Raw genomic sequence first — 14,131 nt, 5'->3', positions numbered from 1 at the left:
AGGAGGCGACACAGTTGGCGTATCGGTCACGTGACCAAAACAGCTCATGATCGGTCACGTGACTTTCTAAAAGCGGTACGCGCACCGACACAGGGTTTTGCTCTATGAGCTCGACGCAAGCGCCGATGCATCGGTGTTGCCGGACCCATCACTAGGTCTACCCAACGTGTCCATGTGAAGTGAATTATATTTATATAGCGCTTTTCTCTAGTGACTCAAAGCGCGTTTACATAGTGAAACACAATATCTAAGTTGCATTTAAACCAGTGTGGGTTGGGTAAAGTGTCTTGCCCAAGGACACAACGGCAGTGACTAGTATGGCGGAGGCGGGGATCGAACCTGGAATCCTGAAGCTGCCGGCGCGGCCAAACTATACCGCCCCATGTCCTTGTTAACAGCTCCAAGTGTTATTGGGCTTATCGTAAGCTCGGCTCGAGTTTATTTCCAACATGCATACAATTACAATCGGTATATTATTAATTTATTATTATTAGTATTTATTGTTATTATTTATCGGTATATTAGTATCAATATATTTGTGTGATTTATTCATGTATCACATGAATAAATCACACAAATATACAGATGTTGCAACACTCGAGTGATACAATAAAGTAGTTCAATTTCATTGCAATATGTTTAATATCTAGGCGGCACGGTGGTACAAGGGGTTAGTGCATGTGCCTCACAATACGAAGGTCCTAAAAAGTCCCGAGTTCAAACCCAGGCTCGAGATCTTTCTGTGTGGAGTTGGCATGTTCTCCCCCGTGACTGTGTGGGTTCTACTTCGGCTTTCTCCCACCTCCAAAGACATGCACCTGGGGATAGGCCCCTCCCACCTCCAAAGACATGCACCTGGGGATAAGCCCCTCCCACCTTGGGGGCGTGGTTAAGAGGGGAGGAGTATATTTACAGCTAGAATTATTATTTCATATATATATATATATATATATATATATACATATATAATACTCAAGTATTTCATATATATATATATATATATATATATATATATACTTTTATATATATATATATATATATATGAAATACTTGACTTTCAGTGAATTCTAGCTATATATATATATATATATATATATATATATATATTTATTTTATTATGTATATATATATATATATATATATATATATATATACAAAAGCCAGTAAATTAGAATATTTTGAAAAACTTGATTTATTTCAGTAATTGCATTCAAAAGGTGTAACTTGTACATTATATTTATTCATTGCACACAGACTGATGCATTCAAATGTTGATTTCATTTAATTTTGATGATTTGAAGTGGCAACAAATGAAAGTCCAAAATTCCGTGTGTCACAAAATTAGAATATTACTTAAGGCTAATACAAAAAAGGGATTTTTAGAAATGTTGGCCAACTGAAAAGTATGAAAATGAAAAATATGAGCATGTACAATACTCAATACTTGGTTGGAGCTCCTTTTGCCTCAATTACTGCGTTAATGCGGCGTGGCATGGAGTCGATGAGTTTCTGGCACTGCTCAGGTGTTATGAGAGCCCAGGTTGCTCTGATAGTGGCCTTCAACTCTTCTGCGTTTTTGGGTCTGGCATTCTGCATCTTCCTTTTCACAATACCCCACAGATTTTCTATGGGGCTAAGGTCAGGGGAGTTGGCGGGCCAATTTAGAACAGAAATACCATGGTCCGTAAACCAGGCACGGGTAGATTTTGCGCTGTGTGCAGGCGCCAAGTCCTGTTGGAACTTGAAATCTCCATCTCCATAGAGCAGGTCAGCAGCAGGAAGCATGAAGTGCTCTAAAACTTGCTGGTAGACGGCTGCGTTGACCCTGGATCTCAGGAAACAGAGTGGACCGACACCAGCAGATGACATGGCACCCCAAACCATCACTGATGGTGGAAACTTTACACTAGACTTCAGGCAACGTGGATCCTGTGCCTCTCCTGTCTTCCTCCAGACTCTGGGACCTCGATTTCCAAAGGAAATGCAAAATTTGCTTTCGTCAGAAAACATGACTTTGGACCACTCAGCAGCAGTCCAGCTCTTTTTTTTCCTTAGCCCAGGTGAGACGCTTTTCGCGCTGTTTCTTGGTCAACAGTGGCTTGACACGAGGTATGCGGCAGTTGAAACCCATGTCTTTCAAGCGTCTCTTGGTGGTGGATCTTGAAGCACTGACTCCAGCAGCTGTCCACTCCTTCTGAATCTCCCCCACATTTTTGAATGGGTTTTTTTTCACAATCTTGACCAGGGCGCGGTGATCCCTATCGCTTGTACACTTTTTCTGACCACAGTTTTTCCTTCCCTTTGCCTCTCCATTAATGTGTTTGGACACAGAGCTCTGAGAACAGCCAGCCTCTTCAGCAATAACCTTTTGTGTCTTTCCCTCCTTGTGCAATGTGTCGATGGTTGCCTTTTGGACAGCTGTCAAATCTGAAGTCTTCCCCATGTTTGTGTAGGCTTCAGAACTGGACTGAGAGACCATTTAAAGCCCTTTGCAGGTGTTTTGAGTTAATCAGCTGATTAGTTTGTGGCACCAGGTCTCTTCAAAATTGAACCCTTACACAATATTTTAATTTTGTGACACACGGAATTTTGGATTTTCATTTGTTGCCACTTCAAATCATCAAAATTAAATGAAATAAACATTTGAATGCATCAGTCTGTGTGCAATGAATAAATATAATGTACAAGTTACACCTTTTGAATGCAATTACTGAAATAAATCAAGTTTTTCAAAATATTCTAATTTACTGGCTTTTACCTGTATATATATTTCCGAATTGGTTTAACTGCCACCCGCCTGAATCTATTTAAAATCTAATTTTTTTTTATTTCAACCGCCCGACCCGACCCGTGGATAAAATCTCTTTTTTTTTTATTTCAACCGCCCGACCCGCGGATAATCCGCGGACTCCGCGGTTGTGTCCGCAAACCGCGCATCTCTAATATACATGTACTTGGCATTTAGTACACACTCGAGGAAGGTCATTGATAAATACAGAAAATAAAAGGGGTCCTAACGTAGAACCCTGCGGAACTCCTTTTTCCATGATGCTGAGACTGTACACCGCATCTTTAAAAGCAACAAATTGGCGTCTATTATGGAGATAGGCATTGAACCAGAGGAGAGCATTCCTACTAAGGCCTAGCGATTTAAGTCTGTCAAGGAGAATGTAGTGGGCAACTAGATCAAAAGCCTTTGAGAGGTCTAAGAAAATAGCATCTGTACATGTATCTTGTTCAAAAGAGGAGAATACATCATTTATAAATTTAACTAAGGCTGGAGTTGTTGAAAAGACAGAAGGAATGGCAGATTGATAGGGAGACAATACAGTCAAACTTCATTAAGGTAATTGTATACCGTATTTTCCGCACCATAAGGCGCCCTGGGTTATAAGCCGCGCCTTCAATGAACGGCATATTTCAAAACTTTGTCCACCTATAAGCCGCCCTGTGTTGTAAGCCACATCTAACTGCGCTAAAGGAATGTCAAAAAAACAGTCAAATAGGTCAGTCAAACTTTAATAATATATTAAAACCAGCGTGATGTGGGCGCGCATGGAATCGTATATCAACATGGACGGAGCTGCGTGAAAAAAGCCACCCGGCCTCTTCGCGTAAACTTAAACTTACCTTAACCACTCGCTCATCTTTTCTTCATCCATCCCTTCGAGTTAGCTTTTATGATGACGCCGGCTGGAAAGGTCTCTTTTGGCAAGGTCTTCCTTTTGAATATCACCATGGGTGGAAGTTTCTGGCCATTAGCATGGCAAGCTAGAACCACAGTGAAGGATGACTTCTCATTCCCTGTGGTGCGAATATTCACCGTACGTGCTCCCGTTGTATCCACAGTGCGGTTCACAGGAATATCAGTTGCTGTGAAATAGTAATCCGTGTGCGGATGGAGAGATTGCGTCTTTTCATGAACCGGATCCCTGACGCTTAGTAGGAGCCATTTTGTGGTCTTTACAGATGTAAACACACAAAGGAAATGAAACGTACGGTAATATCCGCGCGCTTTTTCTTCTTCTACGCGGGCGGGTGGTTGCTTACAGTAGAAGAAGAAGCGCTTCCTGTTCTATGGGGGCGGGTGCTTACCTTGGCGGTTGCTTGCGTAGAAGAAGAAGCGCTTCCTGTTCTACCGGGAAAAAAGATGGCGGCTGTTTACTGTAGTTACGAGACCGAAACTTTATGAAAATGAATCTTAATATTAATCCATATATAAAACGCACCGGGTTATAAGGCGCACTGTCAGCTTTTGAGAAAATTTGTGGTTTTTAGGTGCGCCTTATAGTGCGGAAAATACGGTAGTTGTTTTCAAAAATGTTGATAGTGCTACAAATGATTTAATAGACATTATTGACTGAACTCTTGCCGGTGTAGTTCTGTAATATGTGTTTATGGTGCTCTAATCATGTGAGCTCAGTCTCTAGTATGTCATGCAGTCATGTGCTTAGATGACTCTTTTATTGCCAAAGCATCCTGTCATGTGTTTTTATTATCCTTTCAGGACATGTGTGAGAAGCAAATACATCTCCCCGTGTGGTCAAGGACACCTTCTTCGGTCTGTGTGTGAAAGTCGATGAGCAAGTTGTATTCCTGCAGAGGCTCACCATGGATTGGCTCGTCGGTGAAGTGGAAAAAGACTTCGGGATCGACCGAAGGCAGCTGGGCTCCGGGCCTCGACCCCATGAACTTGTTGCTCTGGTGCCCGCCCGCTGGCTGGCAGCCCTGAGGGAGAGAAAGCTCACGCGTCTTGCCTGCGCGGACAGCATCAGCGAGGCGGAAATTGTCACATATCTTCAGTGTTCACAGGCTAAGCCGCCCACTGGCTGGACACGAGTGTGCATACAGGGTTTGAGGAAAAGCAAGCTGGACTACAGCCTGGTCAGAGACCCGTGTCTTCAACCAAGTGACACCACGACAAAGGACTCCTACGTGAGCACCATGCAGCACGTGTCACAGCACAATGTCAGGTATTAAACACTCTAAAATGTCACAACATATGTTGGCTATCATGCATAAATACAAACCCCGTTTCCATATGAGTTGGGAAATTGTGTTAGATGTAAATATAAACGGAATACAATGATTTGCAAATCCTTTTCAAGCCATATTCAGTTGAATATGCTACAAAGACAACATATTTGATGTTCTTGTGCAAATACTCATTAACTTTAGAATTTGATGCCAGCAACACGTGACAAAGAAGTTGGGAAAGGTGGCAATAAATACTGATAAAGTTGAGGAATGCTCATCAAACACTTCTTTGGAACATCCCACAGGTGTGCAGGCTAATTGGGAACAGGTGGGTGCCATGATTGGGTATAAAAGTAGATTCCATGAAATGCTCAGTCATTCACAAACAAGGATGGGGCGAGGGTCACCACTTTGTCAACAAATGCGTGAGCAAATTGTTGAACAGTTTAAGAAAAACCTTTTTCAACCAGCTATTGCAAGGAATTTAGGGATTTCACCATCTACACTCCGTAATATCATCAAAGGGTTGAGAGAATCTGGAGAAATCACTGCACGTAAGCAGCTAAGCCCGTGACCTTCCATCCCTCAGGCTGTACTGCATCAACAAGCGACATCAGTCTGTAAAGGATATCACCACATGGGCTCAGGAACACTTCAGAAACCCACTGTCAGTAACTACAGTTGGTCGCTACATCTGTAAGTGCAAGTTAAAACTCTCCTATGCAAGGCGAAAAGCGTTTATCAACAACACCCAGAAACGCCGTCGGCTTCGCTGGGCCTGAGCTCATCTAAGATGGACTGATACAAAGTGGAAAAGTGTTCTGTGGTCTGACGAGTCCACATTTCAAATTGTTTTTGGATACTGTGGACGTCGTGTCCTCCGGACCAAAGAGGAAAAGAACCATCCGGATTGTTCTAGGCGCAAAGTGTAAAAGGCAGCATGTGTGATGGTATGGGGGTGTATTAGTGCCCAAGACATGGGTAACTTACACATCTGTGAAGGCGCCATTAATGCTGAAAGGTACATACAGGTTTTGGAGCAACATATGTTGCCATCCAAGCAACGTTACCATGGACGCCCCTGCTTATTTCAGCAAGACAATGCCAAGCCACGTGTTACATCAACGTGGCTTCATAGTAAAAGAGTGCGGGTACTAGACTGGCCTGCCTGTAGTCCAGACATTGAAAATGTGTGGCGCATTTTGAAGCCTAAAATAGCAGAAGGGAGACCCCCGGACTGTTGAACAACTTAAGCTGTACATCAAGCAAGAATGGGAAAGAATTCCACCTGAGAAGCTTCAAAAATGTGTCTCCTCAGTTCCCAAACCTTTACTGAGTGTTGTTAAAAGGAAAGGCCATGTAACACAGTGGTGAACATGCCCTTTCCCAACTACTTTGGCACATGTTGCAGACATGAAATTCTAAGTGAACTATTATTTGCAAAAAAAAATTAAGTTTATGAGTTTGAACATCAAATATGTTGTCTTTGTAGCATATTCAACTGAATATGGGTTGAAAATGATTTGCAAATCATTGTATTCCGTTTTTATTTACATCTAACACAATTTCCCAACTCATATGGAAACGGGGTTTGTATATAGCTTCCTGTGGCAGTTTTAAAATAATCGGGGTAGTATCATTTCTCAAAGGAGTGGCATCCGCTTTGTGGTTTGGAATTATTTTTGATTGACACGTCGGATAAGTGGTAGAAGATGGATGGATGGATGGACTTTACAAGCAGAGGAGCATGTTGGGCAGCGCACACACACAGAGTACTTACAAGCATACACAGTGTGTAGACAGAAAAGGGAGAATGGACGCATTTTGGCGTAAAAAGTAAAGATAAAGGTTAATTTATAACACTGAAACACCCTCAGGGAGAGGTGCTTTAAGACATGGCTAGCTAGCTAGCAGCTAATGTCCATCCGCAATCGGCAGCGTTTTAGCTACTTCTAAATCACTAATCCTCGCCTCCATGGCAACAAATAAAGTACCATTATCACTGCAGGACGAGGAATAGCTAAACATACTTCACTACACACCGTAACTCACCGGTGTCACATTGTAAACAAATGCCATGGGTGGATCTACACCTGACATCCACTGTAATGATACCAAGTACAATAGCGTATTTATTGTATTGTAAAATCTTTTTTCTTTAAAAAAAAAAAAAAAAAATCATATTATATTCATAAACTCAGGAAATATGTCCCTCGACACATGAGAACTTAAATTATGACCGTTGTATGATTCTGTAACTACTTGGTATCACATCCATACCTAAATGTGTGGTATCATCCAAAACTGATGTCAAGTATCAAAGAAGAGAAGAATAAGTGATTATTACATTTGAACAGAAGTGTAGATAGAACATGTTAAAACAGAAAATAAGCAGATATTAACAGTAAATGAACAAGTAGATTAATAATCAATTTTTACAGCTTGTCCTTTATAATTGTGACAAAATAATGAATGATGAATGACACAATATGTTACTGCATAGACTAATTAGGAGTCTTTGTTTGTTTACTTACTACTAAAAGACAAGTTGACCTAGTACGTTCACTATTTTATTTAAGGACTAAATTACAATAATAAACATATGTTTCACGTACCCGAATATTTTTAGTTCAAATAAAGACAATAATGAAATTTTTTGTGATCCCCTTTATATAGAAAAGTATCAAAGTATCGAAATACATTTTGGGACCGCTGCCGGTACCAAAATATAGGTATCAAGACAACCCAAAAACAAGGTAAATCCCCGAATGTCGTCTGGTGCTAAATTAACCACATAAAACATTATGTCGCTACTGGGCCCATGTGTTCTCAAAAATACATGTTTAAATTAAAGCTGCAAGCAGCGTTGGTCGGGCCCGCGTATTTGGCAGGTGCTAGTACTAAGTGTCCCAATACTTTTGTCCAGTTTTAGTCCCAAGTGTCCCAATACTTTTGTCCAGTGTAAGTGTCCCAATACTTTTGTCCAGTTGCCCAATGCTTTTGTTCAGTGGTAGTAGTAAGTGTCCCAATACTTTTGTCCAGTGGTAGTCCTAAGTGTCCCAATACTTTTGTCTACTTTTAGTCCGAATTGTCCCAATACTTTTGTCCAGTGGTAGTCCTAAGTGTCCCAATACTTTTGTCTACTTTTAGTCCGAATTGTCCCAATACTTTTGTCTACTTTTAGTCCGAATTGTCCCAATACTTTTGTCTACTTTTAGTCCGAATTGTCCCAATACTTTTGTGTAGTGTACCTACCTTGTCTGCATTGTGTGGGCACGCTGGTGCTGCCTGCTTTTAAGCAGCCATCTTGAGAAAACAGCAGCGCAGCAGCATCAGCGCAGCGGTTCTTTGAAGGCTCATAAAATCAAAACCGGAGCAGTTAGAAAAATTATTTCGATAACTTTTATTTGGAAGGGTTCAATCTCTCTCCTGTGTTAGTTTGAAGCTGAAACGACAAACGCGCTCAGAGGAGATAATGTTTGAAGAGAAGTGACCGGTTTATAAAACAAAATTGTTTTGAAGGGGAAATTGCAAACTTCCTGTTGATTTTTGCTGAGGGTTGTCAATCTATGAATTGTAGGTCTAAGTAAGACCTACATAGAGGTTTTTGTTTCATGTCTCTCCGACTTTCCCAGTGGGAGTTACAGGCAGTATTGTCATTTTTTTCTTCCGAGGAGCAGTTTTTTCTGCGTTTTATTAAAAAATTGCGGTAGAGCACAATTTTGAGATTTGGGGTTCGGTTTTTTCATTAGATCGCAATTTTAGCCAGTCCTGATGTGTGTGTTCAGTTTGGTGAGTTTTGAAGCATGCTAAGGGGGTCAAATTACAGCTCAAAGAGACAAAAGTGACTGTTTTTAGTACTTTTTTGTCTTGAAGGGGGAATTGCCAACTTCCTGTTGATTTTTGCCCAAGAATATACTATTATGAAATCTAGGTCTAAGTCACACCTACATAAAGGTTTTTTGTTTCATGTCTCTCCGACCTTCCTAGTGGGAGTTACAGGCAGTCTATTTTTTTTTGCGTAGGGGGCGCTAGAGCGCAATTTTGAGTTTTGAGGTTTGGTTTTTTGATAAAAAGTTTTGCCGTATATTACTGATGTGTGTGTAATTTGGTGAGTTTTGAAGTATGTTAAGGGGGTCAAATTACAGCGCAAAGTTGCGGAAGAATAATAATAATAATAATAAAACCTTAGAAATTCAATAGGTCCTTATGTCCCATTGCGGGCCCTAAAAAACAACTTAAAGCCTTGTCCAGCTGTTACTGACATATTGCCCTTATGTGGGCTCTGTACCGAGGATGTCGTTGTGGCTTGTGCAGCCCTTTGAGACACTTGATTTAGGGCTATATAAATAAACATTGATTGATTGATTGATTGATATACTATACATGTTTAAATAACTTTTACTGCAAGTGAATATTGGCTCCAATTATCGGTTATCTGCCTCCTTGACTACTAATAACCAGTATCAGGAAAAAAACCATATCGGTCGATCTCTCCTTCGCAAGTCCCCCATTTTTATTTCATAGCAGGGATTGTAGTCCAAACAGAGATATTCTCACGGTGAAAGGCAATAACCTAAATGCTCTGTTAGTGGTTGAATAACCGCCAGTGTCATCTGAAGAAGTAAGAAGTTCCTGGTTCACGTTTGTGTTTCATGGCAACTTTGAGGAAGTGTCTCTTCCTCTGTGCAAACCTCTTTGAAGACAGCTGATTTACCAACCTCTGAAAATATATAGAATGATTTCTCAAAAACTACATTTAATGGCGGGGCCAATGACTACTATTTATTTTAAACTTTTTTCATTTTTTTTTTCATAACTATTATTTTATTTCTTGCAGTGAAGCGACAAGTCTAATAGCAGTAGAGTGACCATTTTTATTAATACTATTTAGGGATGTCCCGATCCAGGTTTTTGCACTTCCGATCCGATACCGATATTGTTTTTGCATTTCCGATCCGATACCGATACTGACCGATACCGATACTGACCGATACTGGCCTATCCGAGCATGTATTAAAGTTTAAAGTTATTTAGCCTACTTAGTTGTCGGAATCATGTTGAAAAGGGTTTTAGTACTCTTGATAACAACTAGCCAGCTGAATTAGGGGAGTTTGAATAATACACAATGGTTGGTAACAAGAAACTGACCTGTTTATTCAAGGATAAACACAAAATAGACAAAATGATACATGACAAACAGAAATGGCATCATTGAACTAGGGCTGGGCGATATGGCCTTTTTTTAATATTGTGATATTTTAAGGCCATATTGCGATACACGATATATATCTGGATATTTTGCCTTAGCCTTGAATGAACACTTGATGCATATAATCACAGCAGTATGATGATTCTATGTGTTTTGATTGATTGATTGAGACTTTTATTAGTAGGTTGCACAGTGAAGTACATATTCCGTACAATTGACCACTAAATGGTAACACCCCAATAAGTTTTTACACTTGTTTAAGTCGGGGTCCACTTAAATTGATTCATGATACAGATATATACTATCAGATATATACTATCATCATAATACAGTCATCACACAAGATAATCACATTGAATTATTTACATTATTTATAATCCAGGGTGTGGAGGGGGGCGCCGGATGTAAGTGTCAAAAAGACAGCCAAAAGAGTTTGATTTGAGAATAAATCTAAAGTTAAAATATAGGGTAGAAATGCACCCATTTGCAGGAAATGTAGTCTTGATTTTCAAAATGTTCTTTCAAGGCTTGCATGTCTACATTAAAACATTCTTCTTCATACTGCATTAATATATGCTACTTTTAAACGTTCATGCAGAGAAGGAAATCACAACTAAAAAAATCACTAATTTTGATGTGGAAATTTTTGCCATTTTGATGGTGTGGACGTGTGGCACCGAATGGAGATAAGCGTCTCGACAGACGTCACAATATTTGAACAATGATGACGAAAACTGTTGTCTCTGTCGTGTCCGTGTGTCGAAAATTGCTATGCGCTTATTTTTTTATTTGATTTTGTGCGTGGCATGGATTTGCCGTGCGCAGAGGACGCTTGAGCAGGCGCGCACCTTAGCGGCTGCGCTAGCATCACAGCTAACGTTAGCCATGCTGCTACCTCTCTGCTCGGGGAGGACGTATACGTATGTGACGTGTGACGTGACAGTATGTGACGTATGACGTGACAGTATGTGACGTGCGTAAGAAGGTGCGCTCGCTGTCTGTGAGAGGGAGACACAGGAAAGAGTGAGAAGAGCCTGTCGTGTAATGCCAGCAGCTAAAAGCAACTGCGTGAGATTCCACAGACGTGTGGATGTGTTGAAGGTGTGCTGGAAAATGCGGAACGGAAATTACGGAGCAGCAGAAAAGTGGAATGTATTATTTAAATCGGTGCGTTGGAAAACACGGACCGGAGTTTTTTTTTTAAACTGGATCTGGATCGGCATTTTCCCATGCCTTGCCGATACGCAATTTTTGGCAAATATCGGCAGCCGATCCGATCCAAATATCGGATCGGGACATCCCTAATACAATTAGAGTAATACATGTACCAGACTACATATAAATTAGATTAACAGGCTACGTATAATGCTATATTATTTTATGGATGTACAAAAGCCAAAAGCAGTGAAGTTGTCACGTTGTATAAATGGTAAATAAAAAGAGAATACAATGATTTGCAAATCCTTTTCAACTTATATTCAATTGAATAGACTGCAAAGACAAGATATGTAACGTTCCAACTGGAAAACGTAATTTTTTGCAAATATTAGCTTATTTGGATGCCTGCAACATGTTTTGCACAAGTGGCAAAAAACAGTGATAAAGTTGAGGAATGCTCATCAAAGACTTATTTGGAACATCCCACAGGTGAACAGGCTAATTGGGAACAGGTGGGTGCCATGATTGGGTATAAAAGCAGCTTCCATGAAATGCTCAGTCATTCACAAACAAGGACGGGGGCGAGGGTCACCACTTTGTCAACAAATGCCTGAGCAAATTGTTTAAGAACAACATTTCTCAACCAGCTATTGCAAGGAATTTAGGGATTGCACCATCTACGCTCCGTAATATCATCAAAGGGTTCAGAGAATCTGGAAAAATCACTGCACGTAAGCCATGATATCACGCACCTTCGATCCCTCAGGCGGTACTGCATCAAAAAGCGACATCAGTGTTTAAAGGATATCACCACATGGGCTCAAGAAAACTTCCGAAAACCACTGTCAGTAACTACAGTTTGTCGCTACATATGTAAGTGCAAGTTAAAACTCTACTATGCAAAGCGAAAGCCATTTATCAACAACACCCAGAAACGCCACTGACTTCGCTGGGCTCTAGCTCATCTAAGATGGACTGATGCAAAGTGGAAAAGTGTTCTGTGGTCCAACGAGTGCACATTTACAAATTGTTTTTGGAAAATGTGCTCGTTGTGTCCTCCGGAAACAAAGAGGAAAAGAACCATCCGGATTGTTCTAGGCGCAAAGTTCAAAAGCCAAAATCTGTGATGGTATGAAATGAATGCCCAGTTAACATACTGGGTGTTTAAAATAGAAAGGACAATAAACATGTTTTACATAGTAAATAAACGTGACCAATAATCGTGATTTCAATATTGATCAATATAATCGTGGTTAATATTTTTGCACTAATCATGCAGCCCAATTTACAATTATCATCCCTGTTGGACGAGGAATAGCTAAACGTGCTACACTACACCATACACGCCCTAGGAGAATATGCTAACTGCAAGCTAATGAATAAAGGTGGGTGGATTAATATAAATATCAACATTAGCAATACCAAGTGTAATATCATTATACTTACAGAGGTTAGAATAAATGTATATTTTTGTTATGATAAAAAAAAGATATATATTGTTTTTCTTATTTACAAACACAGGAAAAAGGGTTGTGTATTCAAATGAATGAATAATCATGTTATTAATCATGACTACAATATCGATCAAAATAATTGGCATCATTATTTGTGCCATAATAATGCTACTTTGTACTGGAAATGGCAACAGTGGAGGATGAATGCCCCAAAACGAGAGGACAGAGGAAAAAGAAGGAGCTTATTGACTATTAGAAAAGTTGGTTTTGCATAATATTGTGAAACAAAACGCCAGATAATGTCTCCTAATAGATGCCATTCTGGGATCCTGATACACCCACCATAATAATACCCGTATGTTGAAGCGCAGTACGTCTGACTATGGGAGCCGTAATGCTCCGACAACCCATCAAGCGGTGTGGCTTCGTAGCTTAGTGTTAGTGTTAGTGCTGGGCAATCATGGCAAAAAAACAAAAAAAACAAATGGTTGTGACCATGCATAGAACATACTTGCCAACCTTGAGACCTCCGATTTCGGGAGGTGGGGGTGGGGGGTGTGGTCGGGGATGGGGTGGGGGGCGTTTCTGGGGGCGTGGTTAAGATATATATATATATAAAAAATACTTGACTTTCAGTGAATTCTAGCTATATATATATTTTTTTTTTTATTACATATATATATATATATATATATATATATATATATATATATATATATATATATATATATATATATATAATCAATTATTATTTATTTATATATATATATATAAATAAATAAAAGAAATACTTGAATTTCAGTGTTCATTTATTTACACATATACACACACATAACACTCATCTACTAATTGTTGAGTTAAGGGTTGAATTGTCCATCCTTGTTCTATTCTCTGTCACTACTTCAGAACACACACATTATACAAATATACATTATAAAATCAATAAGAAAACGGGAGCTCTAATTTGGGAGTCTGAATTAGGATCAGAAGTTCCTATATAAACATTGCGTACTCAAGTCGCCTTTTTGTATTGATTACTGCAGCTGTGCTCTGGATTCATTCACAAATACAAACTACAACTCACAAACACTTTAGAGTTAGGCTCCACCATCAGAATGTGTACTTAAACTTATAAAGATCACATGGATATCATTCAGTGAGTTGATTCACCAAAACTAACCTGTTATACAGGAGGAAAAAGCACACAGGACGTTTCAATTGTTCACAGACTGGTCGCGCTCATCAGAATGACAAGACACTTCCGGTCTGCAGGTGATAGCATTCAATTGGGAAGAAACGCCCTACTGCCCCCTACTGACCAATGTGAATA

General features: G+C 39.8%; 1 protein-coding gene across 3 annotated transcripts in view; it reads left to right on the top strand.

The window, feature by feature from the left end:
- wdr81 (WD repeat domain 81) overlaps positions 1-14,131 on the top strand; it is an 85,928-nt gene that overhangs the window by 2,191 nt on the left and 69,606 nt on the right. For all 3 annotated transcript variants that reach the window (XR_009816630.1, XM_061973221.1, XM_061973220.1), the window contains exon 2: positions 4,508-4,973. Coding sequence is in view for 2 of the 3 variants with exons in the window: in XM_061973221.1 (XP_061829205.1) it covers positions 4,612-4,973 (362 nt within the window). In the remaining variant the exon portion in view is untranslated. The remainder of the gene's footprint in view (positions 1-4,507; positions 4,974-14,131) is intronic.

The sequence above is a fragment of the Nerophis lumbriciformis genome, linkage group LG17 (genome assembly GCF_033978685.3).
Source record: "Nerophis lumbriciformis linkage group LG17, RoL_Nlum_v2.1, whole genome shotgun sequence".
Classification (NCBI taxonomy): domain Eukaryota; kingdom Metazoa; phylum Chordata; class Actinopteri; order Syngnathiformes; family Syngnathidae; genus Nerophis; species Nerophis lumbriciformis.
Note: the sequence above shows the minus strand (reverse complement) of the source record. Positions and strands in the feature narration are given on the sequence as shown.